Source organism: Rhipicephalus sanguineus, chromosome 6 (assembly GCF_013339695.2).
Source record: "Rhipicephalus sanguineus isolate Rsan-2018 chromosome 6, BIME_Rsan_1.4, whole genome shotgun sequence".
In the NCBI taxonomy this organism is placed as follows: Eukaryota; Metazoa; Arthropoda; class Arachnida; order Ixodida; family Ixodidae; genus Rhipicephalus; species Rhipicephalus sanguineus.
Window position 1 is genome coordinate 177,545,551 of NC_051181.1, and position 17,549 is coordinate 177,563,099.

Sequence of the window (17,549 nt, forward strand, 5' to 3'; positions counted from 1 at the left end):
CTCCACGCAGATGGGATCCACCCAAGTACAGTCGCCAAGGCTAGTCCCTTCACACGCAGCATGTCCGTTGTGAGTGCAAGACCATCATTCCGCACTTCAGTCACATAGCGGAGCAAGTCTTCTTCCAAATCGGGAAACTTGCACTGCTCTCCTCGGAAAGCGCGCTTAGTGCTATTGGTGTTTCGCAAGGCTTCTTTTTGAGCACACCAACGTCGAACACACTTCTCGTCAACGTCGAATTTTCTGCCGGCGGCACGTTTCCCATGCTCGAGAGCATACTCGATCACCTTCAACTTATAGCCAGCAGTGTAGCTATTCAGGTACTTGCCCATCTTGCCAAAACGTGAACGCCGAGTAGAAAACAAGCTAGCACGAAGGTCATCATGCAGAAAACTACAGCAGACGGCTGGCTGAACTGCAAAAACCGAACAACGCTATAAACAACGCGAATGACGCGAACGCCATGCCAAAGTTGGTGATGCTAATGCCGATATGGATAGCGCCGATAGCGCGTTTGTATAGAGATGTGAGAAGCTAAAGATAAAATCCTGCTTTAACCTTTAGTTGGCCGGTCTATGAATACTAATAAAAAGTTAAAATTTTTAGCCCACTTCACGAACATCTTAACACGAATAAAATCCAAAAATATATATCTATATACTCTGGTGAAGATGATGATCGTTGCGTTTCCTTGCGCCATCTATCGACTACGCCTAGAAGCTTACGCGCGCGCGCATTTTGAATACGTATTGGTTGAGGAAAGTGTGGGTGCGGCTCTTACGCGGATATTTTTTTTTTTTAGAATATGCACTTCAAAAAAACGGGGTGCGGCCCTTACACGGGTGCGGCCCTTACACGCGTTTATACGGTACATTCTTTAACTACAGGGAGCAATCATGCGACGCCACATACCTGTCTAGGGTTGTTCAGCTCTAGAGTGGACGAAGTCCAGGCAGAAAGAGTGGATGGGGACTGCTGGCTGACAATGGAATCTATCAGTGCCATTAGCCGCCAGGTTCCATGTGCAGTGTTCCACGCCCCCTTTTTTTTTGTTTGCTACCAAGTCACGATTTACAACAGGAGAGGTGTAATGGCTGCCTGGTTAACACAGCTACCAGTACAGGTAGAAGTACTGGGGCGGTTATGGTTTTTTGTGAATATTCACTGAAAGGCCGTTGCACAGGTAAGCAGGTGTGCAAGTTAAAGGAGACCCCACTGCACTTTTTAAAAGCCGCGACTGTTCTCATGGGCTGAAAACTGGGTCTTATTGAAGCAGGGGTTTTCTCTGGGCAGATTGCATCGAAACGCAGCAAAAGCCATATTTCAGAGTAATGTGCCTGTGAGACTATTGCAATTGAGGCTTGTCACATTGCTTTGTCAATTATTACTTGGTTCACTCGAAGAAGGAGTGGTGGGCAATCAGAAAAAAAAGCGTGCCAGCCCTATTGGAACGTTACAAATGGATTCTAATGTTTCCATAAGTTGTCCTTAAGATTGTTATGGTAACTTAATGGAATTGATACAGAATTAGTATGTACTCCGTAAACTTATAAGGAAACCGTGTGGACCTCTTGGAATGGCATACGGAACATTTCAGTAGGGAGTCCTAGACAGCAGTCATACCTGCTGCAGTGGTCTAATTATTATGGTGCTCGACTGCTTACACGAAGGTCGCGTTATCGAATCCTGGCCGCAGCAGTCGCATTTCGACAGGAGCAAAATGCTAGACGTACATGCGCTTAGGTTTAGGTGTGCGTTAAAGAACCCCAGGTGGTCTAAATTTGTGGCGCATTCCACTGCAGCGTCTCTCTTAATCATATTGTGATTTTAAGACGTAAAATCCCAACAGTTATTATTAGTCAGCAGTCATGAAGTTTTGCGACAGTCTGCTGCGAATGTTGATGAGAAGCTGTGTGGACATTCACGCAGCCGTCCTGCGTCGGCAGAGGGAATGGAGGAAGCAATCACAGGACCATACGCCTTCTTGGTGGAAGAATGCATTCTGGCAGCCAACGAGCGAGGCGCTGTCACCTGCCCGATTCACGGAGACTTGCGTCTGGCGCAGTTAGCACCCGACACGGTGTGTATCGCCGAATTTTCACTGCGAATTTTCGCTGCCTTTCTTTTGCACTTTCTCTCTCTCTCCTCCACTTTTGCGGTCGGGTGAGTGTACAAATCGTACAGATACACGTAGCCAAGGAAGGCAGTCGCTGTCCCGAAGAAGATGAGACCACTTGTCGAAACGTTTGCTCCAGAGACAACCCTGCTCAAGGATTTTTCACCTCAACAGGAAAGCAGTAATTCAATTTAAGTCATAATTTGTTCTACTTCTGTAGATTAAGGTGCCGGTGATCGCTTAAACATTGAAGTAACGTCAGTCAGGTAATTAGTAGGGATGGGCGAATATTCGGGTGTTTCGAATATTTGAACGAATATTACAGTATTCGAATTCGCTTCGATACAAATTTATATTATTGGAAATTTCGAAGTATTCGAAATGAACGAATATATGCATGTTTGACCGCACATAACTCCCTGTTAAGGTGGTTTCACTGCAGCGTCAGCTTGCTGTACCGTGAAACCACCTTTACAGGAGAAATCTGCACTGCCGCGAAGCCACACTTTAAGGCTAAGTGTACATTTTTTTTTTTAAGTTTAAATCGTGTTATATGGGCTTATATGCGCTAAGTATAGTAATTTTTAAATTGTAACATATTGTACCACTTCTAACCTGCACCCTACTGCTATTCAAATCTTGATACTATTCAAGGTTGCTTCCAGTTCATTTGAAACCAAAAAACTGACATTCGCTCATACCTAGTTCCAATTTTAAAAAATATTGTGCAAGGGTCATGACAGAAATGCTCATTTTTCATAATAATATGCGCTATATACTATTCGAACTATTCGATTCGAAATTATTCGACTAAATCACTATTCGCTTCAGATTCGCTTCGAACCTCAAATTTGCTATTCGCCCATCCCTAGTAATTAGTGCTCTGTGGTTTAATATGCACTTATTTGAACAATTGGTTCCAGTCTACATGCCTTGCCTTGCCGTGAAGTCGGTTAGATAGAGGGCCTCGTAGATACCAGTATCAGAGTTAAGGAGGACGACATACGTTGAGGCTGGTCGACACAGTGCTGGGTTTGATCGCCGACAGTGTATAAGTGAATGCTACCGTGTCTGTTCATCATTATGTTTAGTATATTGTTCTAAGTGTTGCTCTTATACATACACCCTGTTTTGCAGGTTTTTCTAGACCTAGGTGAACGCTACCTTGTGCAACCAGACCAGATACGTAGGGGCCGTATGCTTGGTCGAGGGGCATTTGGCTTTGTGTTCAAGGCAACCATGAAGCAAAGGGTAAGGAGACTCGTTAATTCAGTCAATTAAGTAATAGTTAATTAATTACATTAATAGTCTTTTAATTCAGTTGGTAGTTAGACTGTCATTGTAAAACTGCAGCGCTGAAAGACGAAGGGAGGTACAGTACTCATTGATTGGAACGTAACAGTTTAGAGCCAAGCAGCGTTCCTACTTTTGTTTCCACAATCTTCAGTTCGTGTCATACTGGCGTAATTTTGACTCGAGCGCTTACATCAGGACCAACTTTGCCTTTAGTGGCCAGATTTGTAGTGACATGACACAGTTATATGAATCACTCGTGCATGCCAGTCGTTATACTACAAATTTTGATGTCGCATTTCAATCCATGAGGACCAAACATGTGCCCAGTATGTGTATGGGAATTTTCTGTCATCTTTGCTTTCACTAGTTGCTGTATTGCATGATAAAGGAGCGCACACTTTCTTGGTTGAGAGGTGTGACAAATGGCTAATTAAATGGTTGTCATAAATGGCTAGCATTTTCACGTGCCTTGCTTTCAAGAGATAGAGAAGTCGCGGCAGATGGTTCTTCTGATGTGGCATCCGAGATAATGTCACACACTTTATAAGGCCTGCTGTCCTACAATGGCATTACGGCAAAGACTTCGCAGGTTTCCAGTTGAAGCGTGTGCCTGTGACACCTTTAAAAGCCTCGGAGTGATGCATTTTGAATTTGTTTCGTATGGACCCGTGCGGGGTGCATGTGAGGTAAGGCCATGGAAGGCTGATCAACTTAAGATGTGCAAAGTTGTTCGCTACAAATACTAAACAAAGGAGCAGAGAGGAATGCGTAGAAAAAACAAGACATGAAATAATGCAAGAGCTCCTAACTACACCAGCATACATGAAAGATTACAACATGAGTAAAATATTCTGCTGAATGTAATATAAAATTATTGTTTGGCCACAGAGGATTGTAAAGTTTACATGCATCACATGCATGTTACACAGACGAGACGAGCATCATTTCCAAGAGCCCTCAGATCTGAACTTTGGCATGTGCCTCGTGCTGCAAGCTGTGAGTTTAGAAAAAAAAAGCATGTAGGCAAGGGTGTTTCAGCTCCACTAGCGTGAAACCTGGGGAGATGCAAAGCATGCAGTATTTGGAGAGAGATTTCTTTGATCAGGTACTAGTGGTGCCAAACCTGAAACCGGGCATGTAAAGAAGGGTGTTTCCGTTACACTAACGTTGTGAGAAAACTGCGTCGGAATGCAGCCTACCCTAAGGGGCTTGTGCTTCTTCTTGTTCTTCTTCTTCTTTTTCTTCTTTTCCATCTTCTTTTCCTTCTTCTGCTCCTCTTCTTCTTTTTCTCCCTGTTTTTTTTTTTTCTTCTTCTTCCCTACATGCCTGGTTTCAGTTCCCTATGGCATGTAGGGAAAGGTGTTTCAGCTCCACTAATGTCATCGGTTATTTGTTGGGCTAACTCTCGCCTTCTTCATTTTTATTGGACCAGTGGCGAGTAGTGGGATTTACTCAATTTTTGTGGTGCATACTCGTTTTATGATGGACCGTGACTACATGACACGCCGTGACGACACACCGACAAGCCATGCCCCTAGGGTGCTTCACACCTAAAACAGAAGAAGAACAAAAGAGGTTGATTGCTCCTGCCCTCTCCCCAACTGATATTCAGGTGTTTCGCTGGTCGCTTCTAACATTACCATAGCGTACCTAACTTCAGATATTGATCTGTCAACAAATAGTAGTAACAAATTGTATTGCAAAAGGTTAAGCTGGGATTTCACTGAAGTTTTGACATTCGGTGTTTACAGCAGCAACCTGTCTGACAGCTTCCACAAAGCATACATCTACATATTGATATGAAAAGTTGCAGAATTATTTACTGTTTCTGTTTATGACTTGTGTGTGTTTCTTCCACTAAATGTTTGCTATTTATCAGCACAAAACATTGCCAACTTAACACATTCTCCTGGGTGTTTCTGTAAGTGGGTTGCATTTCTTGAGTGTGGTTATTTTTCATTCTGTCTGAATAAATGTTCACTGCTTTACTGCCTCCATTCGCCTCTGCTAGGGCTCGGGAAAGTTCACAGAGGTCGCCATGAAGATGCTTCAGCCAGTAGAACCTGGCTATGGGGCGCGGCCATCAGACACTGTTGCCTACAAGGCCGCACGCGCCCAGTGGCAGCGGGAACCCCTGCAGTATGCTTGCAAAGCGTACTGCACAGCTCGGCAGGAACTGAGCATTCTGCTGAGCGTGCGTCACCCACACGTCGTGGCACTACGTGGGGTATGTCCGCGGCCGCTAGCACTCGTGCTGCAGCTGGCTCCACGCGGAGCGTTGGATGCCCTCCTTGCCGACTTCCGGCGCTCAGGAGCACACTTGCCTGCAGGCGCACTCCAGAGGATCCTGTTGCAGGTGAAGAATCAAAGCTGTTTTTGTTTGTTGTTGTTGTTGTTAAATGCCATGCAGTTGCTAGTGACTCCTTGTGATGCCATGAGTGTACGACTGACCGCCAGTGAGATCTATTTTATACAAGTTCTCTAGTCCCATTTAGGCATTCTCCTGTAGCCTCGTGAATACCATCTAATCATCTTGTGCATGGACGGCTCGTTTTGACTTGCCTTGCACTTTGGCTAGCACTAATTTTTGCACCATTGAACTGGTAGCTCACACGACATGACAAAAATGAGAAAACTTCTCGTTTCATTACCTTTCCTTATAAAGTATAGTGGGGTTCGACAGTAGTGGTGCCTTTATGTCTTCAGTTGGCCCATGTCATGACACTTAAGCCCACTATGACGGCTCGATGGTTACTATTGCATTTCGTTGCTGAACACAAGGTCATGGGTTCAATTCCTACATGTGGCGGCCATATTTCAAAGCAGGCAAAGCTATAAAATGCTCATGTATTACGGTCTAAGTGTGCATTAGTCAAGATTAATCCGGAACCCCTTTCTGTGGCACCTCTTATAGCCTTAGTGTTGGTTTTAGATGTTAAACACCAAAAATCAGTCAATCAAGCAATCATTCATGAATTTTGCCTGAAGTATTGCTCCAGCTCACCCAAATCGCCACCAATGTGACTTGCAGAAACAAGCAGCATACTTATGGAAGTTTGCCATGTCTTTCTGAACATGCTGGCTCTAATTGGATCAACAGTGATAAACAACATTGTGTACTTGGTCACTACTTGTGAGAGAGACTGGGAATGCTGAAAACCAATGGCTTTCCCTCCATAACTCTCTCGCCATTGCTGTGGTCCTAGCAGGTGGTACACTCTTTCTCTCTACCCTCAACAAGCTCTTAGCCTTAATCTCAGTGAAAAGGATAGGGAGGATCGTGTTGTACACCCATGAAGCTGGAATTCATATTTATGTATCTGGTGACTTCACCTATAATTGTGCTTTCTCTCTTTTGAAATAAGTGATGATTGTTTATTGCTTGTCATTGCAGGTAGCACGTGCCCTGGAATACCTTCACCAGCAGCACATTATATACAGAGACCTCAAGTCCGAGAATGTGCTGGTGTGGGCACTGCCGTTACCTGGGGAACCGGACGGAGGACCCGTGCAAGTACGACTTGCCGACTATGGAATCAGCCGAGCCGCCCTGCCCACGGGAACCAAGGGCTTCGGTGGCACCGAGGGGTTCATGGCACCCGAGATCATGCGGCACAATGGCGAGGAGGAATACACAGAAAAGGCAGGGCATCCTTTCCAATCTCTTACTTGTTGCAACTGACATGTGGCTGCATGCAGAAGTGGATCGTGTTGATACAATAAAAGTGTTCCTTTTGCTCTTATTCGAAATGTAATGCGAAATGTCTTCTCCGATGCTAGAAGTTGTGGAATTTAATGATGAAAAACTGGATGGAGTCATGTTCTTTCAGACTGCTTGCAAAGCCCTCAGACACCTTTCACAGAACCTATCTTGAGAAACCCCAATATGGAGCAAAATTGAAAGTACAGTAGAACCCCGCTGTTACGTTCCTCACTGCTGCGTTTTCCCGGCTGTTACGTCGTTTTCCGCCGGTCCCGGCATAGCTCCCATAGGATACAATGTATTGGGAACCCCGCTGTTACGTCGTAACTGTCGGACCGTTCCCGTATGATACGTCGCGAATTGCGCTCGGAGCCGACCGAGTCACAACCAAAGAGAGCGGCCATGGTGCATTTTCACGCAGCTTGGCCTCGTTTAAACGTAATATTAGCCGCATGAGAGGCGCAAGCAACAGAATCTTTCAATTGATCCAAACAAAAGCATGGCCTTCGAGATTCAAATTGCAAAGATGGCGTCTATGACGTACTTGCTCGCGAAAACAAGGTCTTCGAGATTGGCATTTACTATTGACAAAAGCATAGCCTTTGAGATTTGTATTGCAGAAACGTGGCGTGTATGACATAATTGCTTGCGAAAGCAAGGCCTTCGAGATTGGCATTCACTTCTGCCATCGCGTTGGCGTAGACTCATCATCATCGTTATTTGTCGGAGAACGGGAGGAGTTCGAGCTGGTTGGAGCTCGCATGGTCGTGCGTGCAGTTCGCGGTCAGACTCGCCGCGCCGGTCGTGATTGCGTGTGCTTAGTTCTTTCATGCCTACAGCTGTTGGTGTTAAAAAAATCACATACGTTGATTACATTTCTGTGGATGAGGCCGTCCTAAGCTCTGCGTTTCTATCCATCGACTAGATCGCGGCTGAGCGCGCCAATTTTCGTGCTGCTCGTAAGAATTGAAATAAGATTCTGTACCACTAAATATTTTGCCGTTTTTCCTGTTTTTCGGCTCTTACGTTTCCCGTCTCTTACGTTTATTTCCTACGGTCCCTTCAAAAACGTATCAGCGGGGTTCTACTGTAGTTGGAATAGAATTGTTAGGTTATTCAAGTCCTGCGTTCTTCAGCAATCTTTGCACATTAATGCTTTTATAGTCGCTACCCTAAAACAACTTGCCTAATTCACTCTTTCTGTTTCTTGTGAGTTAGCTTTCTTTTATGCTCATCTCTACCTTGAAATGGTGTGGGAGGTGTGAAACATGCATCAAAGCACCAGCGTCATGAAGGAGGCATGAAGATCAGAAACTGTTTCAGAGGTATTAGTGTGGTCGTACTGTAGGTTCACGCAGGACTGCATTTCTTTTTTTTATTCATGATACCTTAAATGTCCCAACAAGACATTACATAAGGGCTGGCCACATAGAAAATTGAAGAACATGTGAAAGAACTTACTGACATTGAGGAAACTGCACAATTTGCTCCGTGCAGTACTATGGCTACTAGTAGATACGCTAGTTTACATGGATGTCATAGGTGTTGCAGGCAAGTGATGAGTGCCGTGCTTTCAATGAGCCACAAGCAGCTTTCTGATGACTGCCTTCACTGCTTTTGTGCAGGTCGACTGCTTCTCCTACGGCATGTTTATGTATGAACTGCTGACACTACGGCTACCCTTCGAAGGCCAGGACTGCGTTAAAGACCACATCCTGGATGGAGGACGACCAGTGCTCACACGTAGAGTGCGTGCTCTCGTTCTTGTTTAGAACGCCATTTTAATGAGCCTGCCAACTGTGGTTTAGAGATCAGAGTCCATAATTCATTGAATGCTCACCAAGAAATATTTCTTTTTGGCCAAGACTATGCTGTGAGCACTGCTGCAAGGTCTAGTTGCGAATTAAATACTGTGTACTGTATCAAACTTTTTCCCATGCCTTTTATACCATAGTATTGTGTCCTTGAAATGGCTCCCAATGATTTGTAACCAATTGGTGTCATCTGTCATTGCACTGCTTAGTTTGGTTTGTTTGTAGCTACTCAAATATTCTAGTAATTGTGCTTGCTTATTTTTCGCAATATGCTACAATTGAACCCACAATTGTACTCTTAGCACTGGACCTTTATCGCCTCTGGGCTTTCATAAGCTCCTGGTTGATTTATTATCAGCATAAATTAATATGTGGACACGCCAGAATTGACGAGAATGTGTTGCTGCATTTTCATATTTGCCTGCATTTGTAATCATGACATTAGCTGACATATCAAAATGTGTATTTGGGACTACTATACTGTGCTTCACAACAGACTACAAAAGACACTGCACATTGCAATATTGTATAATTACAGTGTGCAGACATTCTGGTCAGTTGGTTTTTGTTTGCGTTTCAATTTACGCTAACAGGACAGGCTGCACACTGAATATTGTGGCACACTTTGGCCAAGCTATCCGCGGCTTCACATCACACCTATAAGCTTACACAAGTAGTTGTTCAAGTGTTTCCATTTCAAGCAAGTTTGTATTCGTATATGTTTATTTGCATATGTGTGTCGTTGGCATTGTAGATGTGACTGCAAAAAACCCGGTGTCTGTGAGCGCCAAGAAATGTGGCCCTCAAAGGGTTGCCAATCACATGTGTATTTGTACGTGCCATTTTCCAATGACTAATGCTCTCTCGATCGTGGCGTTGTCAGCGATGCGTCGTTTCTGATACAGCAGTCTGATCTTTTTTACTTGTCATTTCACATTGCCACATTTCATTGTTGCCTGGATACGAACGCGTGGCGGTCGTCGTTGCCTGTAGCAACTGAAGTGTTGCACTGCTAAGCATGTGGATTACGGCCAATTCCCGGCATGGAGAAAGGAAACGGTTAGGACGTAGAATTGTGCAAGGCGATAGAAAGAAAGAAAGAAAAGTAGTATGTCAGGCATGCACACGTCAAGCTTTGCTTGCCCCCATTTTCCAGATAAGGCAAGAGGTTCTGAATTTTTAACATAAAGTCACGTTTGCTGGCAACTGCTGTGTTGCAGGAAGCACTGAGCTACCCGGGCTATCTACTGGACCTCATGGTGTGTTGTTGGGCTCAGCAGCCACGTGATCGACCGTCGGCGAGCCAACTTGTGTCCATTGTCAGCGCCGCCGAGTTTGGACAGCTGTTGGATGTTGTCTCCCTCCCGGGATCGCAGCCCCTGCTTGCTGCTGTTTCATTCACGTCTGGAACTGAAGGTATGTAGTATCAGTGTTGTGAAGTAACATGTTCATTTCCTTATCAGCTGTGCATGCAACGAGACTACAAAATGTTCATGCTGTGTGATTCACTTTTGCTGTGTCTCGTCTGCATGCAGTACTCTTGGCAGCCAGCCATCATAGCAGAGAGTCTTTCTTGTTTGATTCAGCTTCATAAGTGTGTAGTCAATCAATCACTCATTCAATCAGTATAAGTACTCCTTACTTATAACCAAGGCATGAGTGTGTAGTGCTAGAAGCAAGCAGTCATTTCTGTGCATGGGTGCAGAGGAGCCATCATCTGAGCTGTGGCTAGGGCGCACAGACGACCAGGTGAATCTGCTGACCTGTGACAGCAGCCACTGGCAAGAACTCAAGGTGGGAGGCACCAATCGTTTCTCCCGCTGTTACTTTGGGACAATCGCCAGCACTGCAAATGGTCATTTGAAAATTCTGCACAATTTCTCAGAAATCTCTGATGGTCAGTAGCAATTGTCAGCAAAATTAGAGTGGTGATTATTAAATTCAATTGCAGTCATACAAGAAAAAGGGAGCCAAGTGAGAAACAGACCGCATGGTGCTTTCAGTCCCTTATAACTGCATTACCTATGTCAAACAGTGTGACAGAGGCATACTTAATAACTGAAAACAATGTCAAATATAAGTTTCTGTGTTTCTACATACATTTCTAGAGCTGTCCTCTTGGTTAGCGTGTTGTGAATGCTCATCGCCTAATAATATTGCGATGAAAATTTAAGGCTGTTATGCAGGCTCGAGCTTCAACGCAACAGGCACGTTGCCTTGAGGCAGCCATGATGTAGGAAATGAGCTGGAACTAAAATAACTTTCATGTTTTTTCTAGGTGCTCTCCATCCCAGCAATCACCTGCCTGTGTGTTGTCAACAATGACGTCTGGCTGGGAAGTTCACAAGCAAGAGTGCACATCTACAGGCAAGCCAGTTGACTCATTCTGTAGTTACTTACATATTAATTTCTGAACTGCTAGTACAGCTGAACCACAGTATAATGAATACAGATATAACTAATTATCAGTTATAACGAAGTGACTAGTGATGTATGAATAAGCCTTGTTGTGAATAGCGTTATGAATGTACGTTTATAACGAATTTTTGCATATAGCAAAGCTATATGCAAAAAGTAGTAGCAGAGTCCTTCAATATTCTCCTGGTCATGAAGCTGCACCGTAACTCTATGAGGGAGCTTTGTGCCATGCAAGCGGAGGCCGCGGGGCGGCGCTGCGTCCATTCTGTTGGCATCGCGCCGACGGCAGCAGAGGTGGTTGCCGGTGTCACTGCGAAATATTGTGGCGTGTTAGCGCGTCCTTTGCGGCCGTATGTTTTTTCATGTGGCTAGTGTGTTGTGCCTGAAGGTCGGGAAGGATGCCGCGTACCTGCTGCGTACTCGGATGTCGATCCCGATACGAGGGAAGCGACGAAAGAGTGCCGATGTTCTCGCTTCCTCGAGACGCCGAACGGCGGGAAAAGTGGAAGAGCGCCATACCGCGACAAGGATCTGGTGGTTTCACATTCGATTCCCCACATGTACGCGTTTGTGAAAAGCACTTTGACGAGAGTGACATCGTTCGTGTGGACCAGTGGATAATCGGAGGTGCTGTCGTGACGTCGCAGCGCGACGTTCCGAAACTCCTGCAGGACGCTGTGCAGAGGATTTTCGATGGCCTCCCGGCGTATTTGTCAAGCGCGAAAACGTCCAGAGCTCGCCTGCCTAGACAGCAAACGCGTTCTAAGCGTCGTCGGGAACCATCAGATGTAGAGACTGTTTAGGCTGTACCGACACTGTGCACGAGCCCCTCTGACACAGCTATTGCGGAGAAAAACACAGATAATGAATGTGAGCATATTGACCGCCTTGATGCACACTTACTCGTTGCATGCCCGTAAAACATGAGTTCGAGGAGTGCAGCGTTCGCCGTTTTCTTTTATACAGGCACTGAGGTCAACAAAAACGTAGAGGTGGCATGCCAAACAGACGGAGCTATATGCAGTTCCTCGCAGCTTCAAAAATTTGAAGCACACGTTCGTTGCTTGGAACGGCGCCTTCAGCGCTACCAGCTGAAGCTTGCTAGGGTGACAGCGCAAGAGAGGCGCACCTTCGTCATGCGAGCGAATGATTTCTTTAAAACGTTTAATATACACACAAGATATGTGTTGTGCATGTGTATTAGGGCAAACGTCTGTACTAAATAAAAACATTTGGTTTTGAGTGCTGGTGATCTAATAGGGTTTGAATCTGGTGGATCAATAAACAGTTCCTAACCTTTGTGCGTAATAAGCCTGGCTCTGACGTGCTAATTGTATATGTATGAACACCTAATGAAGACCGAGACGGTTACGGATGCCGGAAATGAAGAAAAATAATTTAGCGGAAGTCACAACTGAAGAGCGCAATAAATATGTACTCACGAGATGATCATTTTTTGCGTTACGTGTTGACGCCGCCGACGTGGGACGCCGACGATCAATTTTCACGTTTGATGAGGCATGTAAGGCTTTCGCCTTGACAGTAAAAACAGTAAAGAAGGATTGGGAAAACTACACAGTACTGCATGAGCAAGCGAAATTTAAATGCGGCACAGCACCGTAGTGATAAATGAATGTGAAATAAAACACGAAAACCTGGGGAAAGCCCTGTGAACAGTCCCTCGATCATCGTCAATTTTCAAAGAACTAATTCATTCAAACTGGCTCTTGGTTCTTGAAATACGAGGCTATATTGCGATATATTCGTATACGACCACGTATAGCCTGAAAGATTTGATATGCACGATCAAAAGTTTCCACCACTGCGTTTCCGCGACACGCGAAGATCCGCCAGAGTCCTTGAAGGACTCCGTATCATCCACAAAGTTCCCCTAGATTCATCAGAAAAAAAAAAACCTGCATGTATAGCGGCAGTATATCGCGCACAGCGGAAGCAGCATGCGTTTGTTGCCATCGAATTTCTAGCTTCAAGGCCTCATTCGACGCTAAATTGCACTGTATTAGACATTCCCAGAATTTCCGTGAGGGTAACATCACTCATAAGATGTATGAAACGTTCGCGGGTACTTTCAATCACGTTTTGCAGTTCCGTGGCGCACCGTACAACTTCAGCGCCGGTGCCGCTCCGATGCCCACGCACGGGCGAGGGCGCCCCTAGCGGCTGCTCCTGTCCCTATATCAAACTTTCGCGGGAGCTTCATGACCAGGAGAAGTATTGAAGGACTCTGGTAGTAGTAGTAGTAGTAGTAGCAGTAGTAGTTGTACTAATAATAGTAGTAGTAGTAGTAGTAGTAGTAGTAGTAGTAGTAGTAGTAGTAGTAGTAGTAGTAGTAGTAGTACTAGAAGTACTAATAGCGCTATCAGTAGCAGTACTAGCACAAGTATGCGATCAGCTAATACCACAGTAAAGCTGAAGTTTATAACTTCAAGGTATCTCTTAAATAAAGGATGTTCTTGGACAAAACAAGCACCATGAGGTTTCTGGAATTTTTGTTAGCGATAAGCATCAACTTAACATTTGCTGTCTTTAGTGTTCTTTTAACTGGTCACTGGTCACGTACAAAATGCCTGGAACTTCTAAACTTTGCAGCCAGGACAGCCGTCAAGAGCTGTGCACCGTGAGTCTGCTGGAGGAAGGAGACGAGGAAGTCTCCGTGCGCGCCATGCAGCACGTCCCGCAAGCCGGCCGTGTTGCCTTGACAGCGGGTTCTCGGCTCTGGCTGTGCGACGAGGTCACTAAAGACCTGCAAGAGCTGGATGTGCAAGCCGCTCCACTGTGTCTCTGCGTTGCCCAGCCAGACGACAGGTATGCTTACAAAAGCATTAAGATACAACCCCACCGTGCTCGGCTACAACCTAAAGGAAAAAAATGTCAGCTCAGACCACAGCCACCGCTGTCCCTCGCACAGAGAATTTGCATAAATGCTCCATCCAATAGCGCTTGCTCATTCTTGTAACATCAAGCATTTCTTGACCGTTTCAGATAGTTGGCTTTCCCATACAGACAGGCTTTTGTGTCACTGGTATTAAGTCCTTTTTTTTCTTCTTTACTTTCCTATCTTCTCTTCTCTTTTTCTCCTGCTATCTTCTTTCTTCTGTCTCTTCCCTCCTCCTGAAAGAGTAGGCTGGTGTTGTGCCCCTCTGGGTGGCAGTTGTCAGCCTGTTCTCTCGCTCTTTATTCTGTGTCCTTGTGTATTTGTGTGTGCAAATCAAATAATAATAATAAGTCGGAAACTTGAACGTCTTGGTAAATTTCATCAGGGATGACATCGCTACTCAGCTAGACATACTTTTTAGGTAGTAATATTGAAGCTTTATCTCTTAATGTGCGCAGTATTTACATTAGCCGAGAAAAAGCACTTAAAGTTCAAGTGGAAGCCAGCTAGCATGAATGTCTTTCAAGGTGAAAGGCAGGTTCACCGCCGTTCTGTGGGCGGCGCTGACATTTTTTCCTAGGCTGTAACCGAGTATATTGGAAGAATGCATGACATGAAAGTTGGTGAGTAGCAGGAAATTTTTTTGCCTGCCTCACAGCAAATGTATCCTGAAGCGATGTTTTGAAGTTTGCTGCATGGTGCGGATGTAGGAGACCAGTGGAATGCCGCTTATTTTAAGAGTGACGTGTGTAACTATTGCTCTCCCTTGGCTCTCCTTTGAATTGACACCAGAAGTAGCAAAAAGCAGATTGTGTGACTGGTGAGAAGAATTTCTTGAAGGACCAGTTGGTTCGTGTTGACAGTATTAGCTAATTGGGCAAGCAGGGAAAAAGACAGCACACGAAAAGGAGCATGAAACAATGTAACAATGAACAATGGAACAATCAACAAGGAACAATGAACAATGTAAAGAGCAGTGGACTGTCACGTGACTGCTCGAATGAAGACTGTTTATCGTGCATGGATATGCTCACACCGGTATGTTAACCTTGTGGTATGGCTGATCTTGAGTCTTCAAGTGTTCTTCACATGGACCTCTGTATTACAGTGCAGTATGCTCTTTTCATGGAGGTTAATGGGAGGTGCACCTTAGAAGTATACTTTGATAAATAGTAAAGCTTACTGGATGAAATTTATATGTTGTAGTAAGAGTGTTTCATCTTTGGTTGTTGAATACATTTTTAGTTTGTCAATATGTGTGGCTGTTTTTCTGCGCCACCTTGGGGTGGGAAAAATATGTTCTCTGGTACAAGTTGGTAGCTTTGTCTCGTAACTAAGAGCGTTATAGTAAGATAGCCCGCATTGTTCCACATTGGAGCACAAATTTCGAGTAACCAAAAAAATAATCTTGCTTCACTTTGTTATTTAAAGAACAAATTTTTATCTTCAACTATTTTATTGGCAAAAGATGAAATTGTCATCTGCCCGACTGTTGAAGAAGGGTAAAATAGATACCCGTACAGGTTTTCCCAAAAGAATGCTTAGCAAAGTGGTTCTCAGCCGTGGATGCTTCGGGGACCCCTTGTGGACCGGTAGAAGTGTTGGGGAACCCCTTGCAGTGAGAGAAAGGGGGAAGGTCATAAATTAACACAACGTGCAGTGTAAATGGGTGCCTTTTATATCTCCCTGGTCAAGATTGGTCAAACTAAGAGTGCCACGTCAATTTGATCTCAACAGCTTTTCAATAAGTTGTGTGGTCTGCACCCACATTCAACCTCCTATAGCTATGTTTGCTTTTGAAGTATGATATTTACTCGATTGTAACGGGAAGGGTGATTTTTCATTGCATCCAGAATGAAAAAAATAGTTATTTCGGTATTCGATTGTAACGCGAGGGTCGACTTTAGGTAGCAAAAATCTGGAAAAAAAGCTTGCGTTACATTAGAGTAAATACGGTATGCGAGCCTAGAAAAATTATGCTCGCGTGCACATGTCGTAGAAAACTGCAACAAAAGCTTTACAGTCATCTTGTGGAGAAGGGGAAGCATAAGTCAGCTCTGCCGTAAAAGTGTCATGCAATGAAGCTTCGCTGCAATGCAATAGTGTTATGTGATGAAGCATGCCAAAAATCAGGAGGGGTCGCTGTCACGGGAAAAAAAAGCGCGTTTTCTTTTTTTCCGTGTATGGGTTTCACGGACCCCCCAAAATTACTTCCCGGACCCCCATTTCAGAACCATAGGCTTAGCAGTTTAAAAAACATTCTCTCTGTTCTGGCGATTGAACCTGGGTTCTGCCACCTGAGTTGACCAGGAGGCTAGGAGACTGCAGGAAGAGGCTAGATTGACAACTCGAAGCAAGGGGACGTTGAATATGGTGAATCAATTCTGCAGAAGCTCGCATGATGGAGGAAATTTCATGAAAGAGAGAACTCTGATCCACTTGGCATAATCATGATGAGGACGGGGATTAGAAAGTTAAAAAAATGTGAAGAGCATTGCTACGTCAGCATGTCGGACAGTATCAAGATTTCTTGGTGTTTTCTTTTGCATAGGCCTGCAGCGGAGCTCTGGTGTGGTGGTTTAGAGGGCATCCTTACCATCTACGTGCTGCCCGAGAGTGGACCAGTCTCTGGCCGAGAGGCCCTGGAACACCCAGATACCGGCACGGTCTCCCAGCTTTGCGCCCAGAACAACACTGCCTGGTCCTACCTCTATCCAGGTTCTTGAATATTTCATGACCTCATAATCATTGTCAACTTTTCCAGTGCGTATATTGTACTTGTTAATGCTGGTTATAAATACCACGTTTAGGAATGTGCAGTAGTTCCGTATAAGCACTGCACTGCATATTAGCTGCTAGAGGGAAAGCTTTGCTTTTGGAAAGGATCTCGCTTCTGCATATCTGGCACTCTTATCGATACACTCAAGTGTCTAGCACACTGGCGATTGTGTGCACAACACTACATTTTAATAATATTCAAGAAAAAAATTAGTGTTCTTTAAATCTTCATCTTAATATATGCCAGTTTTTTTATGATGGAATGATGGTGCCTTCTTTCACCACTCTTTGGATTGCGCCTTTCACCAAAGCTTTGACAAACAGCACCACAATTTTGTTACACTGAAATAAAAATTTTCAGTCAATGCAGAATATTTTTAACAAGCCACTAATGCTTAGAGTGCCCCAAACTGACCCTAAACACGGTGAAGATTTTTTATCATAAATAGGCACTCCAAAGGGCATACTTCATCTCAAGAACCAGCTATTGTGTACTATTATATTAAGCACTTAGTGCACATTTCTCTG

The 17,549-nt window shown here is 44.6% G+C and overlaps 1 protein-coding gene across 1 annotated transcript in view; it reads left to right on the plus strand.

Moving 5' to 3' along the window:
- The window catches only part of LOC119397092 (leucine-rich repeat serine/threonine-protein kinase 1), a 140,557-nt gene that overhangs the window by 116,955 nt on the left and 6,053 nt on the right, over nucleotides 1-17,549 (plus strand). The window contains exons 14-23 of the mRNA XM_037664533.2: nucleotides 1,930-2,080; nucleotides 3,254-3,367; nucleotides 5,424-5,768; nucleotides 6,807-7,055; nucleotides 8,741-8,863; nucleotides 10,150-10,345; nucleotides 10,635-10,723; nucleotides 11,208-11,296; nucleotides 13,958-14,173; nucleotides 16,795-16,961. Coding sequence (XP_037520461.2) covers nucleotides 1,930-2,080; nucleotides 3,254-3,367; nucleotides 5,424-5,768; nucleotides 6,807-7,055; nucleotides 8,741-8,863; nucleotides 10,150-10,345; nucleotides 10,635-10,723; nucleotides 11,208-11,296; nucleotides 13,958-14,173; nucleotides 16,795-16,961 — 1,739 coding nt within the window. The remainder of the gene's footprint in view (nucleotides 1-1,929; nucleotides 2,081-3,253; nucleotides 3,368-5,423; nucleotides 5,769-6,806; nucleotides 7,056-8,740; nucleotides 8,864-10,149; nucleotides 10,346-10,634; nucleotides 10,724-11,207; nucleotides 11,297-13,957; nucleotides 14,174-16,794; nucleotides 16,962-17,549) is intronic.